At 38.7% G+C, this 25081-nt stretch overlaps 1 protein-coding gene across 2 annotated transcripts; it reads left to right on the top strand.

The window, feature by feature from the left end:
- The first annotated feature begins 237 nt into the window (after window positions 1–237).
- On the top strand, window positions 238–25064 carry ARMC1 (armadillo repeat containing 1). Of its 2 annotated transcripts, XM_061438865.1 has the most exons (7): window positions 238–433; window positions 5437–5658; window positions 8045–8136; window positions 16428–16617; window positions 21619–21735; window positions 21821–21895; window positions 22894–25064. In XM_061438865.1, the coding sequence occupies exons 2-7, from the start codon at window positions 5476–5478 to the stop codon at window positions 23083–23085; spliced, it is 849 nt and encodes a 282-aa protein (XP_061294849.1). In that variant the 5' UTR covers window positions 238–433; window positions 5437–5475; the 3' UTR covers window positions 23086–25064. The 2 variants fall into 2 exon arrangements, with proteins under 2 accessions (XP_061294849.1, XP_061294850.1); XM_061438866.1 differs by lacking the exons at window positions 238–433; window positions 16428–16617 and having other exon boundaries at window positions 5592–5658.
- The last annotated feature ends 17 nt before the right edge of the window (window positions 25065–25081 follow it).

Genomic DNA, 25081 nt, shown 5'->3' with positions numbered 1-25081 from the left:
GGGGATTGTAGTCAGGAAACGGCGAGGGTTTCTCCTGGGGAATGTTTCTTGGCTTAGCGCTTAATAGACGGAGAGTCGTTTGGGCCAATTCACTCTTTCCGGGTTCTCATTGGATCCTCCGGTTTAACACTTTGGGTATTTCCCTTGGTCACCAATGAACGCTTTAGTCTAAGAAGACAGTTTCTGATTGGATATTTTATCCTCGCTTTGGAATGGCCTCAGCCAATGGGAAGGCAGAGCTGGCGGAGGTGGTTGGGTCATGAGGGAGAGCCCGTAGAGCCTTTCCCCGCCAGCGTCCTCGCTTCTAGGCTTCAGAAGTCAGCTTGGTCGTTTGTCGTCGCTGACCCTGTCACGCGCCTCTGGGTTCCCCTACCTCATCGTCGATGTGGCCCTAATGGTGCGGCAGGCCGTGGATTCCTAGAGCGCTGGAGTGGTATGTAGTGTCTGGGGAAGGCAGACAAAGCGGTGGGGCCGGGAAGGCCGCAGAATGCGGGCCCCTGCACCCAGGCGGCGAATCTTCCGGGGCGGGGGTGCTCTGCCCACCTTCACGTCAGTCAGGACCCAGCAGTGCGTCCCTTCAGGTTCTGTAAAGTGTCGTGCTCCCACGACACTTTCCCAGTGAAAATGATAGCTTTGTTCAGTTCCTCTCCGTTTGCATGCCAATTTTTACAAACCCTAGTTTAATTATTATGACTATTTGACCGTAGCAGCATTAATGGGTGTCTTCGTCACTTCATCTCTCCAGGTAATTCTTTGGGAACTTTGCATTAGTTTTGTGCCCACGCTCGTCTATTAGGGGCAGAAAGAAGGAAGTGGTTGTGTTCGGCTTCATTCAGGCAAGCCCAGTGTTCATTTCTCTGTATTTTAAAAGCTGTTCTTGGGGGCACTTGTGCATACAAGCAGCTCCTTTCGTGTGTGTACCCTAACACTTGACCTTATAGAATCCCCACAGAATCAAATATTATTCTTGTTTGGTAATTGCTGGTACTCATCACCATGCGAAGTTCTTATTCTCTTTGAACCTGACGACCACTCAGGATTATTATGAGAGGAAGCTGAGGCTCAAAGGTAGTAACCCAGCCTCTCGAATAGTTAGTTAGGTGGTAACAGGCAAAGCCAGATCTGATGTCAATGTCTAGGTTATTAAAAAACAAACAACTTAGCTGAATGTGGATTTAGGGTGTGGGTGTGTTTCTTCCACAGTTCTGTGTATTTATATTTAACTTTGCATATGAGAGTCAAATACATCGTCGAGTTGAGTGGTACACCTTGGCTGAAAGAAAAGACAATCTTTCAGGCAGCTGCCTAGCTACAGGTGCTTCACATTATCACCTAATTCCTGTTTTTTTTTTTTTTTTTTTTTGTGGTTCCCTGATTAGAAGGATAGAACTGATCTGGGAGAAATACGGATCTCAGGCCTCACCCCACCTACTGAATTGGCTTTTTTAAACATGGGGATCAGAGTGCTTGTTAAAGTTTGGGGTGCATTCATTGTCTTATGATGATTTGTTTGTCCTAATTGAACAAAATGAGAGAAAGGAAAAGGTATGCCTTGTGCCATTTCCTACCTTTTCCTGGGCAGATCCTAATTTTTGCCATCTCTTTATCAGTGGACTGATATGGTTGAAAGTCTTAACTCTTCTGATTTTTTTGTTCATCTCAAAGGAACAGGGGAGGCTCACTGAAACTGAATCATTCCCACCGAGTGGTTCTCTAAGTACTCTTTAGATGAGAATGGAGGGTTCAGGTTCCAAGGCCAGTGTTGTACACCAAAGGCCATCACCCAGCATATTTGGTTCTTAAATGTGGTTCCTGGACCTTTGGTCCAATGGTTGGTTCTGCAGTTTTGGTTTTTGGATGCGGTTTGTGCTGGTGACAGCACATAAAGCTCATTCCTAAGCTGATTTGTAAACAGGGATGTTCATGCTGTTGATAATAGAAGCACCTAAGAGGCAAACTCTTTAATCTTATGTGTATTCAGTCTATAGCTTTAAAAAAAAAAAAAAATCATTTTTTAAATTGTTGAAGCAACTGTATTTTCATTTTGAGAAAACTATCTGCCAAGTACTATCCCTTTAAGGCCTTGTTTTCTCCGAGTCTTATATTTTGCATCTGCTTGCAAGCTTCAGAAATTTACCTTCTCAAATTTTTTTCTGGGGTATGATATTTTAAAATATGTTAAGAGTTAAAGATCCTTAGCACTGGTTTAAAGTTGCTTAGAAGTTATGCCAGTACTGTTTTTTGAATAACTGTATTTTTTAAAATTGATTTTTGACTCATTGTAACTTAAAACCATTATTTTTGTTGAGCATTTAGAGTGTGCTTGAGTACTCTGAGCCTTTTAGTGTGTACTGTTATTTCACTTGGACAATATAGCATTTAAGAGCTGTTGTGATTAATTTTCATTTTACATATGAAGAAACTGAGACAAAGAGTTTAAGTGATCAGCCTAAAATCACATTTAACAATGGGTGGAGCCTGGGTATTGACTCACATAGAACCTTCAATTGGGTGTATAAACAGCTTTCTTGGGAGCAATATCTCTTGACCACCGCCCCTCCAGCCCCTGCTATGGCTTTACTCTATATCTTTGTGTATTTCAATACTTTCGAAGGCTATGGCTGTTTATTACTTTCCCTCTTCCCACCCTCGGCGGTCCCCAAATAACTTTAGTAGGCTTTCTGGAGTTATAGAATAATTTTGTTCCCAGCCCACCTCCTCCACTGGCATTGTTTTTGGAATTAGCATTAAACTAACTCATTAATTTGTGGTAAGTATTTACACCTTTATATTCCTCCTAATAAGAAATATACTGTGTAATTTGGTTAATGGAAGTTCCTATTTTTAACTTTCTGGATCTGTGAAGATTATTCCTTGATATATTGTATTTTGGCTTGTATGTTTATCGTGTTACGTTACCTAGAAATCTTGTTTACTTTTGTGGGAAAAAAAGGTATGCTGGGTTTCAAAGGAAGGTATGGGAAGTGGAAAGACCTGACCAGTTTAGGAGATAGTTATTGTTCAGTTGCTCAGTCATGTCCGACTCTGACCCCATGGACTGCAGCACACCAGGCTTGCCTGTCCTTCACTATCTCCCAGAGTTTGCTCAAACTCGTGTCCTTTGAGTCAGTGATACTATCCAACCATCTCATCCTCTGTCACCCCATTCTCTTCCTGCCTTCAGTCTTTCCCAGCATCAGGGACTTTTGCAGTGATTTGGCTCTTGGTGGCCAAACTATAGGAGTTTCAGCTTCAGCAACAGTGCTTCCATTGAACATTCAGGATTGATTTTCTTTAGGATTGACTGGTTTGATCTCCATGTTGTCCAAGGGACTCTTGAGAGTCTTCTCTAGTGCCATAGTTCGAAAGCATCAATTCTTTGGCGCTTAGCCTACTTTATGGTTCAGTTTTCACATCCGTACATGACTACTGGAAAAACGATAGCTTTGACTAGATGTGCCTTTGTTGACCAAGTGATGTCTCTGTTTTTTAATACACTGTCTTGATTTGTTATAGATTTTCTCCCAAGGAGCAAGAGTCTTAATTTCATGGCTGCAGTCACTGTCCACAGTGAATTTGGAGCCCAAGAAAATAAAGTGTGTCTCTGTTTCCATTGTTTCCCTATCTGTTTGCCATGAAATGTTGGGACTGGATGGCATGATCTTAGTTTTTGAATGTTTTAAGCCAGCTTTTTCACTCTCTTCTTTCACCTTCATCAAGAAGCTCTTTTAGTTCCTCTTTGCTGTCTGCCATTAATATGGTACCATCTGCATATCTGAGGTTATTGATATTTCTCCAGGCAGTCCTGATTCCAGCTTGGTTTTCATCAAGCCGAGATAAGATTTTAGCTCAGTTCTGTAAGTAGCTTTTGTCACCTGGGGCAAATTATTTAAATTCTCGGAGACTATTTCCTTATCTATCAAATGAATGACCTCACCTCAGATTCTGTTTCATTTTTCTTAGTATGGTCCACCCAGGGATGGACAGTTGTGCTTGGATTTGGTTCAGATTCACCCTAATCTCCCAGGGCTTCCCTTGGGGCTCAGCTGGTAAAGAATCTGCCTGCAATGCAGGAGCCCAGGGTTCAAAACTTGGGCTGGGAAGATCCCCTGGAGAAGGAAATGGCAACCCATTCCAGTATTCTTGCCTGGAGAATCCCATGGATGGAGGAGCCTGGCAGGCTACAGTCTATGGGGTCGAAAAGAGTTGGACACGACTGAGCGACTTTCACTTTGACTCTGATCTCCCAAATGGCACTGTTGTGAGGCACAGGGCAAGGTACCCTTCTTGGTTTCTGTGTTTATGACCTTCTTTGACTCTCTTCTTTCCTTAGAGGATTTTATCTGCTGTAATCTTAGTAAGCTTGATTTTGTTCACAGATGAATTAGAAAACAAGCTGTCAGCTAGCAGCTTTTCCCTGAGACACTTAGGCTCCAGTAGTATCCTAGAGGAAGAAAACACTGGCAGTGTTACACTTTGCGAAGTGTTTTCAGTTGCTGTTTTGTCTGACTCTTTGTGACCCCATGGACTGCAGCATGCCAGGGCGTGGAAAATCCCATGGGCGGAGGAGCCTTGTAGGCTGCAGTCCGTGGGGTCCCGAATAGTTGGACATGACTTAGCGACTTGACTTTCACTTTTCACTTTCATGCATTGGAGAAGGAAATGGCAACCCACTCCAGTGTTCTTGCCTGGAGAATCCCAGGGACGGGGGAGCCTGGTGGGCTGCCGTCTATGGGGTTGCACAGAGTCGGACACGACTGAAGTGACTTAGCAGCAGCAGCAGCAGGTTCCTCTGTCTGCAACCATCTCTCTGAGTTTGCTGAAATTCATGTCCATTGAGTTGGTGATGCCATCCAACTGGGTCATCTGCTGTCCCCTTCTCCTCTTGCTCTCAGTCTTTGCCAGCATCAGGGTCTTTTCCAATGAATCGGCTCTTCACATCAGGTGGCCAAAGTATTGGAGCTTTAGCATCAGCAGCTGTCCTTGCAGTGAATATTCAGGTTGATTTTCTTTAGGGTTGACTGGTTTGATCTCCTTGCAGGCCAAGGGACTCTCAAGAGTCTTCTCCAGCACCAGAGTTTGAAAGCATCAGTTCTTCGGTGCTCCTTGAGAAGTTAGCAAGGGTTATAAACTTGAACTGTAAAGATTTTATTGTGACTTTGATGTTAAAATATATATTGCTAAAAAAGAATTTATTGGAATCATGAAGATGATATATGTTCTTCAAACATTGTGCACATATAAATAACTTTTTTAAAGTTAGCCTGTCTTATGTTCATTTGACTGTTCCCAGACTGTGGAATTTCTAGTTCGTAAGTTTTTTGTATGGTTTAGATACATCTATTTCTTTCTGAAGGTGTTGTGATTCTGATGGTTTAATAAATGCTGTAAAACAGCTCAGTAGCCTGGAAATGATTTTTCCAACCATTTCTACAGAACTTCAGAAGATTTTTGTCCACGTGTATGGCATAGAAGATGAATTCGTCGTCCTCCACCATGAATGAGGAACCTGATGCTCTCTCTGTAGTTAACCAGCTCCGAGACCTAGCCGCAGATCCTTTAAACCGACGAGCCATTGTCCAGGATCAGGGATGTCTGCCCGGCCTTATTTTATTTATGGACCATCCCAACCCCCCTGTTGTCCATTCAGCTTTGCTCGTAAGTTGCCTACAGTAATTTTACTCTCAGTATATAATTTTGCAGTTAAAGAAAATTTGGAAAAATAGCAGATGACATGGTAAGAAGTTAAAAGTGTAGAGCAGATACTAGTGTGACTGTATTTCTGTATGTGCAAACATGAATGTGTATAGTCCTCTTATACAAATGGTAAGATACAATATTGGTTTTACTCTGGGCACAAATGGTAGCATAGTACCTGCATGGAATGTTCTGCAACTTCCTTTTTTCAAGGAAGAGGAAGAAATCTTAAGGATTGTATCAATACAGAAAGACACTCAAAGAGGCACTTATGTTTTGTTTTTGTTTTGTAACAACTTTAAGATTAAATCACAGACCTTGCAATTTACCTACTTAGAGTGTACAGTGTGGTGAGTTTTAGTGTATTCATAGTTGCAGCCATCCCCACAATTAATTCTAGAATGTTTTCATCTTGTTGGAAAGAAGCTCTACTCTTTCTCTATTGTTCCTCAGCCCCTACGCCCTTTCCCTAAACAGCCACGACTTTCTGTTGTTTTCTATTTGCAGATGTCTCTGGCAAAAGTGTGTATATATTTTCTATATAAATAGAATCATATAATATGTGGTCTTTGTGACTTGTTTCTTTCACTGAGCATAATGTTTTCAGGGTTTATCCACATTGTACTATGTGTCAATACTTCATTCTTTTTTTTTTTTTTTTCAAGTTTTCCCATTTTTTAAAATCAGCTTTTGGCTGCACTGGTCTTTCTTTGCTGAGCATGGACTTTCTCTAGTTGCAGCAGGTGGGGGCTCCTCTCCAGTAGCAGGGTCTGGAGGGGAGTGCCAGAACTGCTGTCCCTGTAGAGTCGGGCACACCACCTTGCCAGGTGGATGTATTTACCAAATCAGAAACTCTGAATCTCCTTTTTCAGGACTTTTTATAGAGCTCAATTTCCATCCTCCCCCTACCTCCCAGATCATTGTGTGTGTGCTAAGTCGCCTCAGTTGTGTGACACAACTATAGACTATAGCCCACCAGGCTCCTCTGTCCATGGGATTCTCCAGGCAAGAATACTGGAATGGGTTGCCATGCCCTTCTCCAGGAGATCTTCCTGATCTAGGGATCAATCCCGTGTCTCTTATGCCTCCTGCATTGGCAGGCAGGTTCTTTACCACTAGTACCACCTGGGAAGCCCAGGTTGGTGGGTGGGGCTGAAAGCTGCCACCCTCTAGTCATTTGGTCTTTCTAGTGACTAGTCCCAGCCTGAGGCCATCAAGGGGCCCCAGCTTCCCTTACTTCTTCCACATAAACTCAACCAAGTGTGGTCTAAGGATCTCCTCAAACTCCTGTTGGAAAATTCCAAGGCTTTTAGGAGCTCTGTGCCAGGAACTAGATAAAGACCAAAGGTATATTTTTAAATTATATTGTTCTACCCTAACCTCCCCAACTCTGCTCTCTGCCTGCCTAACTGGGCAAGACCACCGGCTTTCACTGGGCTCCCCTCCCCTAGTGCAAGTAAAAATCCAGGTAAAAGGAGTTATAGGAAAGGTAGGAGATTGCAGTCAGAGCCAGGTTGCTGGGCTTGTGATTTCACGGATGGTACCATTCCTGGTGATGACCAGGCACTTTGGAGATGTTGTGGAGAGGACCGGTAGGAAATGTGAAGGTCAGTGGAGTGACAGGGCCCTTTTGGATGGTGTAGTCCACAGAGGTATTCCCCTGCGACTCAGGTACTGAACTCTGCAGCACATGATGAGAGAGGAGGAGGTCTGTAGAACAGCCCAGTCCCCCAAGAATCAGCACTTGAAGGAAATGTGCAAAAATGTACTTCAAATCTTAAGAGAGAAGCATCCTAGAAAAGTGAAATTCACAAAATAGAAATCTGTGAGAGTGAGTTCATGTTTGGCTTTTCAGTTAAAAGCAGGAAAAAAAAAAAGACATTTTAAAAGTGAATTATAAAGCTAGAAACCACCCATTCCATAAAGGGGGTTGTATGTTTTGTCCCTCTTGGTGGTTTCTTTTAATTAATATGTAAAAAGCACCTAGAGAAATGATGGCTACTGGGACTGCTTTCTGAAATTAATTAATGGAATTTAGTTCCTTGTATCTTTGTTAGGATGAAGTGAAAATAAAACCGGAACATCCTGATTTTGACCTTAAAGATAAGTTGGGAACTTTTGTTTCTAAGAGCAGATTCAGCTCCGTCAGCTCAGAATTATTTTTTTTCCCCTAGAGGACTGCTCTGATGATCACATTTAAAGAAGAGTTTCCAAACACTTCAAAACCAATTGCTTCTAAAAACAGAAACCTATTTTTCACTTTCTTTCCTTTTGCAGTCAGTGAGCACAGGGTTTCACTTTAAATTGTCCGGACATGTGAATTAACTTATTCCTGTTTTTGCTGTAGGCTCTTCGATACTTGGCAGAGTGCCGTGCCAACCGAGAAAAGATGAAAGGAGAGCTGGGAATGATGTTAAGCTTGCAAAATGTTATACAGAAGTAAGTACAGTAGGTAGTGTCTCCTAGGGGGGTAGAGAAGTGGATCGTGTTATTTTACTGAAATTGGTATTCTAAAATGAAGGCATAGCTTTGTAGGTTATGTGGATTATATGTCAAAAACTGTTCTGATGGGCAGTGTTCTGTTTATTCTTAAACATGGATATTAACAGTAGTCCTTATGAAAATGCTTAGATTTTATTTAAAATGTTGATAACACATTGTGCTTATGAATGTTATTTCTTCTAAGAAGAGAAAATCCTACCTTGTATGAGGTTTTGTGAAGTATTTATTGATTTGCTAGTAGAGCAACACAGTGACATTTGAAAATATTTGAAAATATGCAGTGTTATAGTACATAATTCTTCTGTTACTCCATTTAAGTCTTACTCAAAAGAACCTTGATCTGTATCATGACTGAAGGGGCTTTAGGTGAGATTTTCCTTAGCATCATTGAGAGGTCTCTTAGAGATTGAGAACCATTAAATCTTTTTTTTAACTTAATTAGCTGTACCAGGTCTTAGTTGTAGCATGTAAACTCTTGAGTTGTGATAATGTGAACGCTCTTGTTTGCAGCATATGAGATCTAGTTTCCTGACTAGGGATTGAACCCCAGCCCCCTGCACTGGGGTGTGGAGTCTTAGCCACTGGACCTCCAGAGAATTCTCAGAGCCATTTAATTTGAATTTTAGCAAATGGGTGTTTTTTTAAGTATACCTTTCATCTTAAAAAGATTTTCATATTCATCATCTTATTTTGCTATTTGAAGTGTGTTAGATAAATATTATGGGTAAGAAAATTACAGAGAGGTCAAGTTTTCTATCTGTAGGCCTTCAGCTGTGTTGCCTCTGGGGATGTCCGGTTCTCAGGCCTCACCGATTTCCTTGTAAAAGGATAGAAATTGAAGTGTTTTGATACTTCTACTGTGTCTGAAAGCAAAAAAACTATGTTTTCTGAGGCTTTATCTTAGTTTACTTTGTATCTTGATCTTACCTAAGACATGATTGTCTTTAAGATATAGTAGGTAACCATTTAATTTACTGGCTTTGAAAATTTGCAATTTCTTTGGCTTGAGCGTTCACAAAATTTCTGTAATGCTCACAAAATATCTGTAATTCCCAAACACTATTAAATTATATCTGTGGCGAATCTTCCAAACTGACTTCCAAGAAACTATTTTTTTTCTTAGTGTTCTTGGCTTGTAGATAAATTTTATTTTATTAATAGTTTTGTTTTTAATCGAGCTACACTGATAGGCCCCTTGATCTTTGATAATGACAAGTTAGAACCTGAAGGGTTTTTTTTTTTTTAATCCAGGTGATCAGTTAGGAATAAATATTAGAAAATATTGACTGGGATTAATTTTATTAATCATTGCCCTTGATTTGAGGTCAGAGTGCTTGAGGATTCAGTGGGATATCTGTGTAGAAATGCTCTGTAAATTCTAAAGTGTTATATAAAATACGAGGTTGCATTATTCTTGTTCCTAGTGGGCTTTAATGCCATATAATTAATTATTTTTAACTGGCATACTCTTTGTGAAACAGTGAAAGGATTAAGTGTAATATGAATGCTTCTGTACGATTATTTTATTCACATAATGAACTTAAGATTGTGTATTCTTTTAACAGGTTTGTTTATTGAAGCTGAAAATACATGGTACAAATTTTAAAAATGTAAGAAATGAAAATTTCTGTTTATTAAAATATACTTCAAATTTGAATTTTAGAGCAAATTTTAGAGGCACCATAGATTTAACCTATAACAGTTTCTTAGCTTGGTTGGCTAAGGTTGTGATACATATATATGTATGTGTGTATATGTAAATGAGAGATCCATCTGTAACATAGTAGGGAGACTATTAGTGTATATATTTTTTATAAACATTTATTTGGCTTCATCGAGACTTAGTTTGTGGCCTGCAGGATCTTTAATGAACTCTTACTTGCAGAAAAATGGGATCTAGCTCCCTGGCCGGGGATCAGTGTCTGGGAGTGCTGAGTCTTAGCCGCTGGACCACCAGGGAGGTCCCTACTAGTGTCTTTATAGGAGAAGAGTTGTGTCAGCTCAGGTCGTTACCTTGCAGTATCTTCTGGGAGGAGAAGGGGGCGACAGAGAATGAGATGGTTGGATGGCATCATCAACTGAATGGATGTGAGTTTGCGCAAACTTCGGGAGCTGATGAAGGACAGGGAAGTGTGCTGCAGTCCATGGGGTGGCAGAGTCAGATATGATTGAGCGACTAAACAACAACAAATCATCTGGGAGGGAGATCTTGAGATGGAGTTAGAACTGGAAGAGCTTACTATGAGATAGGGTCTGTAAAGATAGAAGGGAATGAAGAAGGATCGGACTGTTTTCTTTAGACTACAACACAGACCTGACCTCTGTTAAAGGAAAATGAAGAGGAAACTGAATGGGACAAGGAGAGTGTCAGACTGCAGTGCAGATCTGACAGAAAACTCTGGAGGGAGGTGCAAAGCCAGGGTCACCCTGTAGATGAGTCTTGCACTGGGCAGAACTGGCCAGGCCCTAGTGCGCCCATTGCTTGGGTCTCCCCAGGAGGGATCAGGCCTTGGATTGTGTGGTGTGCCAGATCTCAGGGCCACTGTTACTGGCGGCTCTACCACTCTGCTTCGTACAGCCGAAGGGCAGGTTCCTTAAAGGGAGATCCAAGGTGTGTCTTCATGGTTGCTACAAGCTTTCAAAAAGCTTCTATTTTTAATACAAATAAAGTATACTTTTTTGGACAGGGTGGTGATCCTTGCTGGCTCCTTCAGTAGTAAAACGAACGCACATTCATTGCATACTCCATTATAATTTGGTCCTCTTCCCCTCAAAAGTGGAAATACAATGTAATAATTTTTATATATGTTTTTCAGCTCCTTTGGCCAGTGGAGATCACAGATTTGAAGGTTGCCTTTTGGAGAAGGAAATGGCAACCCACTCTAGTACTCTTGCCTAGAAAATTCCATGGATGGAGGAGCCTGGTGGGCTACAGTCCATGGAGTCGCAAAGAGTCGGACACGACTGAGCGACTTCACTTCACTTTAAAGCTTTTTAAAAGTCACCTCTGTTTACTGAAATAATCATTTTAGAAGTTTATCAGTGAATGTTATCAGAAGGCTGATAAAACTGTGTGTTTTGGCCTGTCAGCATGTAAGGCTGTGAAGTATTAGAATCAGGTTTTGGTTCAGCATGTTTCACTGTGTTGTAAACTATCTCATGGCTTGGACATGATTTTCTCTTTTTTTAAAGAAATTGAATTGCTCTGGCTTTTTATTTTCTCATTTACTTTTTTCTTTTGGGTACTTATGTTAAATATTCTTAAGAAATCAAAATGAAAAGGTTTTATCATATAGAGCAGGGTAAGTTTTATATATACATAATTATTTCTGTCCCAGGCTTTCCCTAGTTGTGGTGTGTGCAGGCTTCTCACTGTGGAGCACCAGCTCTAGGCATCGGAGCCTCAGTAGTTGCAGTCATGGGCTTGTGGGGCTGGTTGCTCCGAGGCATGTGGAATCTATTCAGAGCAGGGATTGAAACTCTGTCCCTTACATTGGCAGGTGGATTCTTAACCACTGGACCACCAGGGAAGCTCACTCTCCCATTCTTACATAGATCATCTTGGTGAGCCATAGCACAGGAACACATATAATATAGATATCCTAATTGTTTTCAGTGATGTGGCTGCTCTGTGACATCCAGGCAGTCAGGGTGGAATTCAGATCAGTTTCTCTCTGTTGAGCAATACTGAGTTAGGAGGAGATTGAGCTGTGATTCTGTGAATCTGTGCAACTCAGGAAGCGGCAGAAGGATCTCCTCATATCCCAGTAAGACCCTGCAGAATAGAGATCTTTTGTGGCAAGCTGCTACTTCATAATTGACTGAAGAGGAATCCTCTCTTAAGTGATCAAAGTAAAAACCAGAAATCAGAAGAAGGTGGGGAGAGTAGAGGTTGTTCTTACCATGAGAATCAGGGAGGAATGTTTTATAAAATAGAGAAAATTATGCATCTTATAATTTCTGTCCTTTAATCACCAAATTATATTTTGCTACAGAATTTTGTGATTTTAACATGTTACTCAAAAGCAGGTTTGACTTGTGTTTAGGTCACTTTGGTGCTTAGAGATCAGCAGTTGGATTGACTTCAGTCATTGTTGTGTTCAGTTGTTCAGTTGTGAAGAGAATTTTAAGTTCTTTGTCACTCAAAATGAATCTGGTATTGTGTTCTAATTTTAATTCTCCATAAATGAAAGCTCAATTGTTAGTGGTTAGAACTTGTTTACATTTTATTTTTATTTTTTTAATTAAAAAATCATTTTTACATTTTATTTTTAACCCTGAATCTCTGTGAAGAAAATTTTCAGAATATCAGTTTAGGGGAACATCTAAATTCCGTTTAAAACATTTGTTAATTAGTATTTCAGGAGTAATACTTCTTCTGATAGAAGATGCATTTTATAAAAGCATGTGTGAATATCTCACATGAAATATGCTATAAGTAAGTCACTTTAATAAAATGTGGCATTTCAACTTCATAGTATCTCATTTCATCTGGAGAACTTCCTAAAATTCTAGATTTTGAAACAGTGCCATAGTAATGGTGGACTGTCCTTGCTAAAATCTTGGATGAAAAATATATGCTTCATTTCTTTATGCTTTTTCTTTTGTTTTCTTTCTTTTTTTAATATGATTAAAAAAATCAATTAAAAAAAATTGAACAGGACAGTTGAACGAGATTCATGGTTCACTTTTTGTTTTCTTGTGATTTTTGAAAATGCTACTGCATTTTGCCTTGATTTTTATGTTACTTGTATAGAACAGAGGTTGGCAAATTTTTCCTAAAAAAAGAAAAACAAACCAGATAGTGGTTATTTTAGGCTTCGTTGGGCTCACAGTCTGTGTTGAGGTACTCACCTCTGCCCTTGTGAGTCAAAACAGCCAGAGATGATACATAAATGATGGGCTGTTGCCTTAGGGTCGTAGTTTTCCTGCCTTTGGACTCCATTGTTAATAAACAGAGCTGTTGACTTTCTTCTTAGAAGCCTTAATTTAGGATTGTTTCTGCATCGAAATAAGATAGAGGATGGTTTTCTGAGTTGCATGAATATTACAAGAACACTTTTTCTTAGTGAGCAACACAGGAAAAAAACAGTAAAAGCAACTCCTAAAGGAAAAGTTGTGAAGTTTTTCCAAAGATGATAGCAAGCCTTCTAATACTGAAATAGTATTTTCATTGCTTTCATGAAGTGTATGAAAGTCTTATCTGGCTTTTATAGGTAATATAAAATGTTATTTGCAGCATCAAATCATCTGAATTGCTGTTTATGATCAATAAGGAGATATATCCAAAATGAACATTATTTTTGATATATAATAAAGATCAGAGTTCACCTTTCAGTGTTTTATGAGTAACATTTTGAGTGTTTTCAATATAGATAACTGTTTAGAAAAAGTGGTGAAGGATCAGTGTATTTCATTATGGAATAGTAGATTACTGAGAGCAGAATTCCAATTATTTGAAGAGTTTTTCAAGATGGTCTTTTTCTTGGATGTCAGATTTTAAAGACTGAAGAACTAAACCTTAGAGCATTAATCAGCTCTTTCAGTTTTCACTTGTCTAAAAGATTATGGCAATTAATACTTGTTTAATTATACAGTCTTTCTTACATTTATGGCCAAATGTACCACATAAATCTAGACTTCTTGTACTTGAATGTTTTAAATCATAGTATTTGAATAGTAATTTTTTTTTTAAAGACTAAATTACTTACTTCCAAATCTGTAGATGATCTTGACTTCTTTCTGGTTTTAAAAGCATTTTTTAAAAATAAGGGGAAAAAAGGAAATTATTTATAATTTATTGAACAGCAACATACATATAGATATTTGTGATACTTTATATACTGCCCAGATCAAGAAGTAACTTAATTTTTACTTCATTTTTGCTTATATACTTTTGCAGAGTTCATTTTGCCTAAGACAAAATTTTACTCTGTTTTAAGAGTGTCTCTTAAACTGTGTCTCTTGAGACTGTGTCTGAAGAAACAGTCTATATAACTGTTTTATAGGAAGCGCAGCAATAAAATTAGTCCTATGAGGTATACTTTTAACATGCTTTGAAACAAAGTGAGACCATCATGTGGATTTTACTATATTATTCTTTTAAAATCTTTTGCTTTTAAGTAGATAGGAATTGAAAAATCTTCCAGAAAGGAATTTATTACTGTATGAAAATGATGAAACTTGGAACTGTGAAATAAAGGAAGTTAAAAATAGTGGTGGTGGGAGTATTTATTTTATATCAGCTTCTCAAAGGGGTTAGTAGACCCATTTGTTTAAGAACTAGTGCTATCTAGTTCTAGTTCCTGTTCTGCAGAACAGAAAGATAATAATTTGATATTAGTCTTTTAAAGGTTTGGTCACTACTGGTTGGTTAGGAAGCACATAAAAAAGTTCTAGAATAGTGTGTGTTTAAAAAGTTTTATGAGAAACATCATTAGATAATCTATTACATGTCATGATGATTCTTTTATTTGATGTAAATGTGTTAAAAACAGTATTCATAGTAGAGAGGAAAGACTTTAAAAAAATTTTTTTAATTCATGGTGCTTCTTACCCATGTCCTTGTACTTTTTACAACTTCTGGTTGGCTGGTATTCAAAATACCTCACAACTGCAGTGACCTGTGAAACAGCTATCAGAAAAGTGCTGAGACATCTCCTAAAAAAATAGTCCTGAGACATGTCCTAAAAAAATAGTCCTTTTGATAGTTTCCTGGAATACAAAGCCAAAATCATTCAAGGTAATTGATCTCTGTGGTCAACAGTAGCCCAGAAAAACCCTTGGTATGGTAAGTTGGGGGCCCAGAAAACTGCCAGAGAAGCACCCCAGGAGTTGATGGTCTGTGTAGCTGGAGTGTGTACAGTCTGAATATCAGGGATGAAGTATTCCCACTCATCCAGTAAACAAATAGATTATGCAGAATTTTGTTAGGCTCTGTGGAAGGGATGGAGAGAATATATCCCTATTCTTGAAGAGAAATGGAAAATTTTGATCAGTAGTGTTAAGTACATGCATAGTACTTTGAATGCAGAGGAATGAATATGGGTGTTGGGGTGAAGAGGCTTCACAAAGAAGACTGTGGTTGAGCTGAGCCTTCAAGGATACAGTCAAGGTGAAGCTTTTCTGGCTGATGTTGGTAAAGCTGAAAGGGGACAGATTGTAAAATCCTTGGGATGCATGTTACAGGGTTTGAAGTCAAGTGAAATGAAAGTTGCTCAGTTGTGTCCGAGTCTTTGTGACCCCATGGTCTATATATAGTCCATGGAATTCTCCAAGCCATAATACTGAAGTGGGTAGCCTTTCCCTTCTCCAGGGGATCTTCCCAACCCAGGGATCGAACCCAGGTCTCCTGCATTACAGGTGGATTCTTCACCAGCTGAGCCACAAGGGAAGACCCCGTAATTGCCCAGGTATAGGTGAAATGAGGATTATTTTCTTAGTTATGTGTACTTATTGTTTATTCAATTAAACTAATAAGAACCATTAAACCTGTGCTTCCAGTTATGGTAACCACTTGCAACGTGTGGCTATTTAATTAAAAGTAAATAAAATTGTTTAGTTTTGCTTGCCACATTTCAAGTCCTCAGTAACCACAAGTGGTGAGTGGACATTTCTATCAATGTCAAAAGTTTTGTTGGACAGAACGGCACTAGGCATTTATGTGAGGAACCATAGTAGGATTGAAAATTTTATGAAAACTATTGCCTGAGTTGTGGTTTAACGATACGTACTTGCTTTGTAAAAGGTACATAAAAACGTAAATTGAGAAATGGTGTTTGTTTTTACTCACAATCCCTGTATTGAAATAACTAATATAAATGATCCTCTCCTATTTTGCTTTTTCCTTTTGGATTTTTATGTGTTATATTTTTTTGGAAGTTAAACTGAGTGTTGAATGTTAGTGTTAATCCAGGGACATGTTATATCCTGATTTTTTTTAGTTGATTTCCTATTTAATTAATGATTTCTTTAAATGTGCTTTTATACCACTGTAGTGATGAGTTTTAAATATTGATGAACCATGGGTTTAAATTGAAACTAGAAGACTATTATAGACTAGATGCTTTTTCTGCATTACTGATTATTCTGGGATTCACCAGTATTTCTTTCAGATTGAACAAAGCATCAGAATGAAGAAAACAAGGTTTTGCAAAGTTAAGGAATAAAATTACAGAATCAGTAGAAGTGACAAGACTACTTTGCCAATTTACATGTTTCTTTTCAAGGTCTACAACTCCAGGGGAAACAAAACTGCTAGCCTCTGAAATCTATGACATTCTTCAATCTTCCAATATGGCAGATGGGGATAGTTTCAATGAAATGAATTCACGTCGAAGGAAAGCTCAGTTTTTTCTGGGAACTACAAACAAACGTGCCAAAACAGTGGTTTTGCATATAGATGGTCTTGATGATACGGTAAGAATTGTATAAACACATGATTCATAACATGGGAGAGAGAACTCATGTTAACTGGTTACCTCAGTATCACCTGCTAACAATCTTCAAGAATAAGTCCCAATACCAGTATTTTATTCTGAAAATGAGGGGCATTTTATGCTTAAGGGGTCAATTAATCAAATATGTATACCCTAAGAATATGACTTCAAAATACGTGAAGCAAAAACTGACAAAAATGCAAGGAGAAATAACCAAGCTCCAACTAGAGCTGGAGATTTGAATACTACTCCCCCAATGAATAAAACAAGTATACAGAGAATCATTAGGAACATTCAGTTCAGTTGCTCAGTCGTGTCTGACTCTTTGTGACCCCGTGACAGCATGCCAGGCCTCCCTGTCCATCACCAACTCGCAGAGTTCACTCAAACTCATGTCCATCGAGTCGGTGATGCCATCCAGCCATCTCATCCTCTGTCGTCCCCTTCTCCTCCTGCCCCCAATCCCTCCCAGTATCAGAGTCTTTTCCAGTGAGTCAGCTCTTCGCATGAGGTGGCCAAAGTGCTGGCGTTGCAGCTGTAGCATCATTTCCTTCCAAATAACACCTAGGGCTGATCTCCTTTAGAATGGACTGGTTGGATCTGCTTGCAGTCCAAGGGACTCTCAAGAGTCTTCTCCAACACCACAGTTCAAAAGCATCAATTCTTCGGCGCTCAGCTTTCTTCACAGTCCAACTCTCATATCCATACATGACCACTGGAAAAACCATAGCCTTGACTAGACGGACCTTTGTTGGCAAAGTAATGTTTCTGTTTTTCAATATGCTATCTAGGTTGGACATAACCTTCCTTCCAAGGAGTAAACGTCTTTTAATTTCATGGCTGCAGTCACCATCTGCAGTGATTTTGGAGCCCCGAAAAATAAAGTCTGACACTGTTTCCACTGTTTGCCCTGTTTCCCCATCTATTTGCCATGAAGTGATGGGACCAGATGCCGTGATCTTAGTTTTCTGAATGTTGAGCTTTAAGCCAACTTTTTCAGTCTCCTCTTTCACTTTCATCAAGAGGCTTTTGAGTTCCTCTTCACTTTCTGCCATAAGGGTGGTGTCATCTGCATATCTGAGGTTATTGATATTTCTCCCGGCAACCTTGATTCCAGCTTGTGCTTCATCCAGCCCAGTGTTTCTCATGATGTACTCTGCATATAAGTTAAATAAGCAGGGTGACAGTATACAGCCTTGATGTTCTCCTTTTCCTATTTGGAACCAGTCTGTTCCATGTCCAGTTCTAACTGTTGCTTCCTGACCTGCATATAGGTTTCTCAAGAGGCAGGTCAGGTGGTCTGGTATTCCCATCTCTTTCAGAATTTTCTACAGTTTATTGTGATCCACACAGTGAAAGTCTTTGGCATAGTCAATAAAGCAGAAATAGATGTTTTTCTGGAACTCTTGGTTTTTCCATGATCCAGTGGATGTTGGCAATTTTATCTCTGGTTCCTCTGCCTTTTCTAAAACCAGCTTGAACATCTGGAAGTTCACAGTTCACGTATTGCTGGAGCCTGGCTTGGAGAATTTTGAGCATTACTTTACTAGTGTGTGAGATGAATGCATTTAGGAACATAGAAGACTCAGCTCTAACAACCAACTTAACCTAATTGATATTTATAGAAAACCCTACTCAGCAGCAAGATAGTATTTCTTCTTCTCATGTGCACATGAAACAATGATGAAAACAGTCCATATTGTGTCCCCTAAAACAAGTCTTAAAAGAATTAGAACCAAGCAAAGTATATTCCTTGCTCACAATGAAAAGCAAGTTAGAAATCAATCACAGGAAGATATCTGGAAAATCCCCCAAATATTTTAGAAATTTAACATGTTTCTAAAATAATCCATGGATCAGTGAATAAATGAAAGGAGAAACTTGGAAGTATTTTGAACTAAATAAAAATGGAAATGCAGTGTCAGAATTTGAGGGAAGCAGCTAAAGCAGAGTTTAGAAAGGAAATCATTAGCACCAGATGAATATTATATACAAAAAGGAAAAGGCCTCAGTGACTGAAGCTTCTACCTTAAGAAGCTAGAAAAAGAGCAAAGTAAATCCAAAGTAAGCAGAAGAAACAAAAAAAGCAGAAATCAGTGAAATGGAAAACCATAGAGAAAAATTGGTGAAACCAAAAGCTGATCTTAGACATGATCAATTAAATTGATAAACCTCATTTCTTATCATGAATAAGAGAGGTCACAAATTTATCAATGTCAGAAGTGAAGGAACATTGCTATAGATCCTTTAATATAGACATTGAAAGGAAAATAAGTGAATATTTTGAATAACTTTGTCAATAAATTTGATAATACAGATGAAACAGGAAGATTTCTTGAAAGATGGATTGCCAAAGCTCACTTAAAAAGAGATGGATAACCTAAATGAATAGCTCTGTGTCTATCAAAGAAATTGACTTTGCAGTTAAAAACCTTCCTATAAAGACATTCTGGTCTCAATGTCTTCATTGGTGAATTCTATTAATACCAGACGTTTAAGGAAAAAGTAATACTAGTTATACAGTTTTTTTAAAGTACTGTATAGTAGTTGTACACTGTTGATTTTTCTCAACTCTTTCTACCTTGTCGGCTTTTAATATTAGGTGCTCAAGGTTGAATTGTAGTGTGTATCTTCTATTTGTGTCTATTTTTCACATGGACAGGCACTCTGTAGTTGGACCTTGCTTTTTAAATTTTAATTCTAAAAATTTCTACCTTTGATCAGGAGTGCTGGGGTCATTCACCATTCATATGATTATTGATGTGTGTTTGTGTGTGTGTTAATCGCTTCAGTCACCTCAGTCGTATCCAACTGTTTGCACCCCTTTGGACTGTAGCCTGCCAGCTCCTCTGTCCGTGGGATTCTCCAGACAAGAATACTGGAGTGAGTTGCCATGCCCTCCTCCAGGGGATCTTCCCGACCCAGGGATTGAACCGATGTCTCTTCGGTCTCCTGCATTGGCAGGCAGGTTCTTTACCACTAGTGCCACCTAGGAAGCCTGATTATTGCCGTTAGCACTCACTCCTCCTGGCCCCTGGTAACCACTGATCTACTTCTGTGTCTATGGATTTTCCTCTCCTGGACATTTCATGTAAGTGGAATGATACAGGATGTGGCCTTTCATGTCACGCTTTCTGTTAGCGTGATGTTGTCAGGGTTCATCCCTGTTGTATCGTGTCAGTGCATCATTCCTCTTTATAATATTGCATTGTAAGGGTATATGGCATTTTGTTTATTAATTCATCAATTGATGGAAATTTGGCTTATTTCCACCTTTTGTCTTTGTGAATAATTCTGCTGTGAACGTTCATGTACGAGTTTTTGTGTCAATAAATGTTTTCAATTCTCTTGGGTATGTTCCTAAGGGTAGAATTGCTGGATAATATGGGAGCTTTATGTTTAGCTTTTTGAGCAACTGCCAGACTTTTCCACGATGGCTGCTCCATTTTACACTCTCTCATCAGCAATGTATGAGGAATCCAGTTTCTCCACATCCTTGCCAACATTTATTTTCCATTGTTAAAAAAAAGCTATTCCAAAGGGTGTGAAGTGGTATTTTATTGTGCTTTTGATTTGCATTTCCCTAATAACAATGCTGCTATCTTTTCGTGTGCCTATTCGCTGTTTTTAGTGGTTGACTATACCACTAAGTAGTGTTTAGTGTTTATTGTGTGCATCTTTATCATAGATTTTCTCTTTTGGAAAAATGTTCATTCTCTGCCCAATTTTTAAAAAAAATTTGTCTATTTTTGAGTTCTGTTAATATCATGTATTATTATATCAGGTTTATTTTTGTATATTGACCAACACTCTTCATTCCTAATTGAATGAAGTTCCTAATTGGTCATGGTGCAAAATCTTTAATATGGTTCTAGAATCAGTTTGCTGGTGTTTTGTTGAGGTATTTTGCATCTGTATTCATAGAGGATATTGGTTTGTAGTCTTTTTTTTTTCCTATGTGCTGTCTTTGTCTGGTTTTGGTACCAGTGTTATCCTGGCTTCATAAAATGAGTTGGGAAATGTCTGGTTGTGAAGGGTTGGTGTTGATCTTTAAACATTTGGTAGAATTCACCAGTAAAGCCATGTGGTTCTGGGCTTTTCTTTGTGGAAAATGTTCTGATTATAAATTCAGTCTCTTTAATTGTTCTGTAGTCCATTCATATTTTCTTGTCACTTTACAGTTTTTTTTTTAGATTTTTAAGGAATCTATCGTTTTGTTGAGGTTATCTAATGTGTTAGGCATACAGTTGTTCATAGTGTTTAATATCCTTTTTTTGGTAAAGTTGGTCATAATTTATCCTCTTTTATTCCTGTTTTTAGTAATTTGAGTCTTCTTTCTTTTCTTGGTCAGTCTAGCTAAAGTTTTATCAAGCTTTGTTACTCTTTCTGAAGAACCAACTTGTGATTTCATTGATTTTTCTCTCTCTCCCCTCCCATTCTCTCTTTTTTCCCCTACTCTAATCTTTATATTTCTTTCCTCTGTTTGCTTTGGGTTTAATTTGCTCTTCTCTTGTTTCCTAGAATGGAATATTAAGTAATTGGTTTGCGATTTTATTTTATTTTAATGTCATTATTATAGCTATAAATTTCCCTCTAGGCACTACTACTGTCTCTGCATCCCGTCAGATTTGGTATGTGGTGTTTCATATTATTCATCTGAAAGTATTTCCTAATTTATTTGGTGATTACTTGTTTGACCCATTGGTTATTTAGGAGTTTAATTTCCATATATTTCTGAATTTTTCAAATTTCCTTCTGTTAAGGCCCATATCTACCCCTTCTGCAAAGACCCTCAAGTTTTCCTAAACTTAACTAAAATACCACCCTATATGTGCCTTCAAATATGCGACTGTAGAATTGAAATAGGGATGTTTACTTTCCCTGTTCCTTCCTTTCCCCCCAGAGTTAATAGTTCATTGTTTGGTTTATTGCCATTCATTATTTTGCACATTTTAATAACAGTTTGCCTTTACTTTTTCAGTCCCGGAGAAACCTGTGTGAAGAGGCCTTGTTAAAAATTAAAGGCGTTATTAGCTTTACTTTTCAAATGGCTGTTCAGAGATGTGTGGTGCGAATCCGTTCAGATCTTAAAGCAGAGGTTGGTATCTCAAATGGCTAAATATGCTTGAGGTTATGGTAAACACATCCATGTTCAAAAGTGTTGTCTTTTTATCCTGGCCTAGGCTTTGGCATCAGCAATAGCATCAACCAAGGTTATGAAGGCTCAGCAAGTTGTGAAGAGTGAAAGTGGAGAAGAGGTAAAAGCGCTGTTTAGTTTGCTTTCTGCTTGACTCTTTCTCGACTATTCCTTGGGGCTGGAAGATGGCTAGTATTTCTAGACAAATAGCTGCTGAGCATGTAGGAATGTGGCAGAGTCAGATTATCTTGGTGTTTCTTGGTTAACAGTTAATACTTCTAGAAATATGGAGAAATATTTTGTAGATTTCGGACTATTCTTGATGTCAGTGGAGGTGTCTTGATGATTGTATGTGGAAGGAAAGGATGTGTGGTTTCTTTGCATTGGTTTTTATTTTGTATTTATTTTTTGGCATTGGTTTTTAAATACTTTCTAAACTTAATTGATTTTGCCAATCTAAAACAATTAAGATCCAGTCCCATCATTGGGCAAGTATATACAGTGAAAATCTTTGCCTCTTGCTACTTTTCACTAGCTTTGTGATAAGGGAAAAGATTGTTTAGTTCACTTGAGTTCCCAAAAAAAGGAGGGTCATTGACCCTTTAGGGGCCCACTGCAGCCAGATACTTGTTTTTGTCATCTTGAAATTGACAGAAGTGTTAATCACTCAGTCGTGTCTGACTCTTTGCAACCCCATGAACTGTATAGCCCCCCAGGCTCCTCTGTCCATGGGATTCTCCAGGAAGGAATACTGGGGTGGGTAGGCATTCCCTTTTCCAGGGGATTTTCCCAACCCAGGGATCGAACCCGAGTCTCCTGCATCTCCTGCACTGCAGGCAGATTCTTTACCATCTGAGACACCACAGAAGTTGAATATTTATTCCTGGAGCCTCAGGAGAAAAGCGTGAGAATTATCATTTGCAGTTCTTCCTTCTGTGCCTACATAGTGCTCTTTAACTGGACTTACCTTCAGACAACAAGAAGATACTTTTTAAAGGAATGTAGCCTCTGAGAATATGGTGATGAGAGCAAGAAGTAAAGTTGACTTACAGTGTGTGACATGCACTTCCATCAGTTAGGTCAATTTTGTAATAACTCTTCATGTGTTCTCTGTATCAGATGCTGGTCCCATTCCAGGACACGCCTGTGGAGGTAGAACAGAACACGGAGCTGCCTGACTACCTGCCTGAGGATGAGAGTCCCACGAAAGAGCAGGACAAGGCGGTGTCCCGGGTGGGCTCCCACCCGGAGGGTGGAGCTAGCTGGCTGAGCACAGCTGCAAACTTTTTATCCAGGTCATTCTACTGGTGACTTCCCTTTGGGGCTCAAGGACTGTATAAGCGAACAAGGGGCCAGTTTTCCATTGTCGTGGTGAACTGTCAAGTGCAATTTGCAATAAGTTATCATGAAAAGTTTCTAGATCCCATGATTGAGAATGCTGCATTTTACATTCTACCGGACATTTTACCCCACTAAGTGGTAAAAGGGACAGAGGCGACAGGTGGAGTTGCTTTGTTGATGAAGGTATTTTGGTTTTATTGTCTTTTGTTTAATTGCCTCACTTCTTTAAAAAAAAAAAAAAGGGTCCACTGTTAAACCAAACATGTATTTGTGCAGCTTTACATTTTATTTGACACGAAGCACGTGATTAGGAAAACTCGTTTTCTCAAGCTTCAGGACCTAGAAGAGAATTTTTTTTTCTTTTTAGCTCAAGTTGTGCATGAAGTACTGAACACTTTTCTCTGCCTTTTCTCTTGAAAGATACTTGCTTTGGTACTCTTCACTGAAAGTGGAAAGCATTTCTCGTTACTCCCCTTTTGTGCCTTTTTTTAATTTTGCCAACCATGTTTATGGACAAGACGTTACCAATGACATTTTGTGAATCAAAACGTATTCTTTGGAACGTAGCAGTCCCCCTAAGACTACAACTCTGAAAACTTTGCAGTCTTACTTGTTAGAAGTTTTTAAAGGTTAACACAAAATCAGTCAAGAAGGGAACATGTGTATCAGCAAAGTGTTAGTGGAGACTATTTGGGACCAAATGTGGTTCTAGTTGAGTACTTCCTGTTCAGTCTGGTTTATATCAGCTCTTGAGAATGATGTCCACCCTAATATTGGGAGTGACTATGAATGGTTTCTAGGCCTTACTTTGTGGTTACACACTATCCCCTCCTAGGGGGAAAAAATTAGCAAAGAACTGACAGACTTGAAAAAAGAAAAATGGAATGCCTATAATGCCATAGTGCTCCTTGGTAGAGTCCAACCTTAAAACTTGTTTGGCAGATGCCTGTTCAGTAGGTGTTTCCTCATATTGCCTTTTGTGAGCTTATTATGAACACGCAGTTTCTATTGAATGCAAAGACTCCAGTTACTGCTTATAAAGAAATAAAGCCAGCATTTGTCTGTCCACTAGGTTCTTATGTTCAGCCAGGAAAAAAAAAAAAACAGCACTTCAGTGAAGATAAGATAAATAAATACAAATATATATACATATATATATTTTTGGTAGATAAGAGCTAATTACATATATGTAACGCTTTAATAAATTTCTGAAAATACTTGGCAACTAAAAATTTTCTTTGGGAAAACCCACTGACTCCAGATAAATTTTAATGCTAAATGATTAAAAACTGAAGGAGGAATAGGAGGAAACTGAAACTTTTTTTCGTCCACGTTATAGAGCTGCTATTTTATTACTTGGAGAATGTGATGTGAAAATTGGACCCTGGAGGGTGTCCTTGCATTTTCATTGCTTCTCTTTCAGAGAAAAAATTAAAAGCATCCAGTGTCACTGGAGAAAAAATTGTAAAAGAGTTCACCAACAAGAATCTTGAGTTTAGGGATATTGTGACCTTATGGAGGGAGCGGTGCTGAGGGTGTGGAGAGTGATTACTCTTTTCATCTGGGTTCTGAGTTCAGGTGATGCACACAACATATAAGCTTTCAGGGCATGTGTTGCTCTAAATGCATATTACATCTTGCTGCCAGACCAGATGTGTTCAAAACAAAACAAAACAACAAAACCACCTCCTTTCTATAGCCATTGAAACAAAGTTTACTGTTCTAACCAGTTTGTATTTTATTTTGCATTGCCACACATCTGCTTATTTAAGAAATAACATCCCTTCGGTAGTAATGGTTCAGCACAAGTAGGTATTACAGCTTGATGTGTGTGTTCTAATTCCCAGTGTTCTTTGATTCCAGGTCTTATAGAGCAGTTAAGGCAACTGTAATGGCATTTTTTGGAAATATATTGTAAAATAATAAAAGGTGATACAATTAAAATTGAATGGATGTTGCATTTGTG

Source organism: Bos javanicus, chromosome 14 (genome assembly GCF_032452875.1).
Source record: "Bos javanicus breed banteng chromosome 14, ARS-OSU_banteng_1.0, whole genome shotgun sequence".
Taxonomy (NCBI): Eukaryota; Metazoa; Chordata; class Mammalia; order Artiodactyla; family Bovidae; genus Bos; species Bos javanicus.
This window is presented reverse-complemented; position numbering and strand designations above follow the sequence as displayed.

What these genes read in the sequence shown, in the direction of transcription:
- ARMC1 (XM_061438865.1), top strand. Translation starts at nt 5,476, where the DNA reads ATGAATTCGTCGTCCTCCACCATGAATGAGGAACCTGATGCTCTCTCT. An exon ending in TTGTCCATTCAGCTTTGCTC is followed by an intron (nt 5,659 to 8,044) that starts GTAAGTTGCCTA and finishes TTTTTGCTGTAG; the next exon opens with GCTCTTCGATACTTGGCAGA. An exon ending in AGAGTGAAAGTGGAGAAGAG is followed by an intron (nt 21,896 to 22,893) that starts GTAAAAGCGCTG and finishes TCTCTGTATCAG; the next exon opens with ATGCTGGTCCCATTCCAGGA.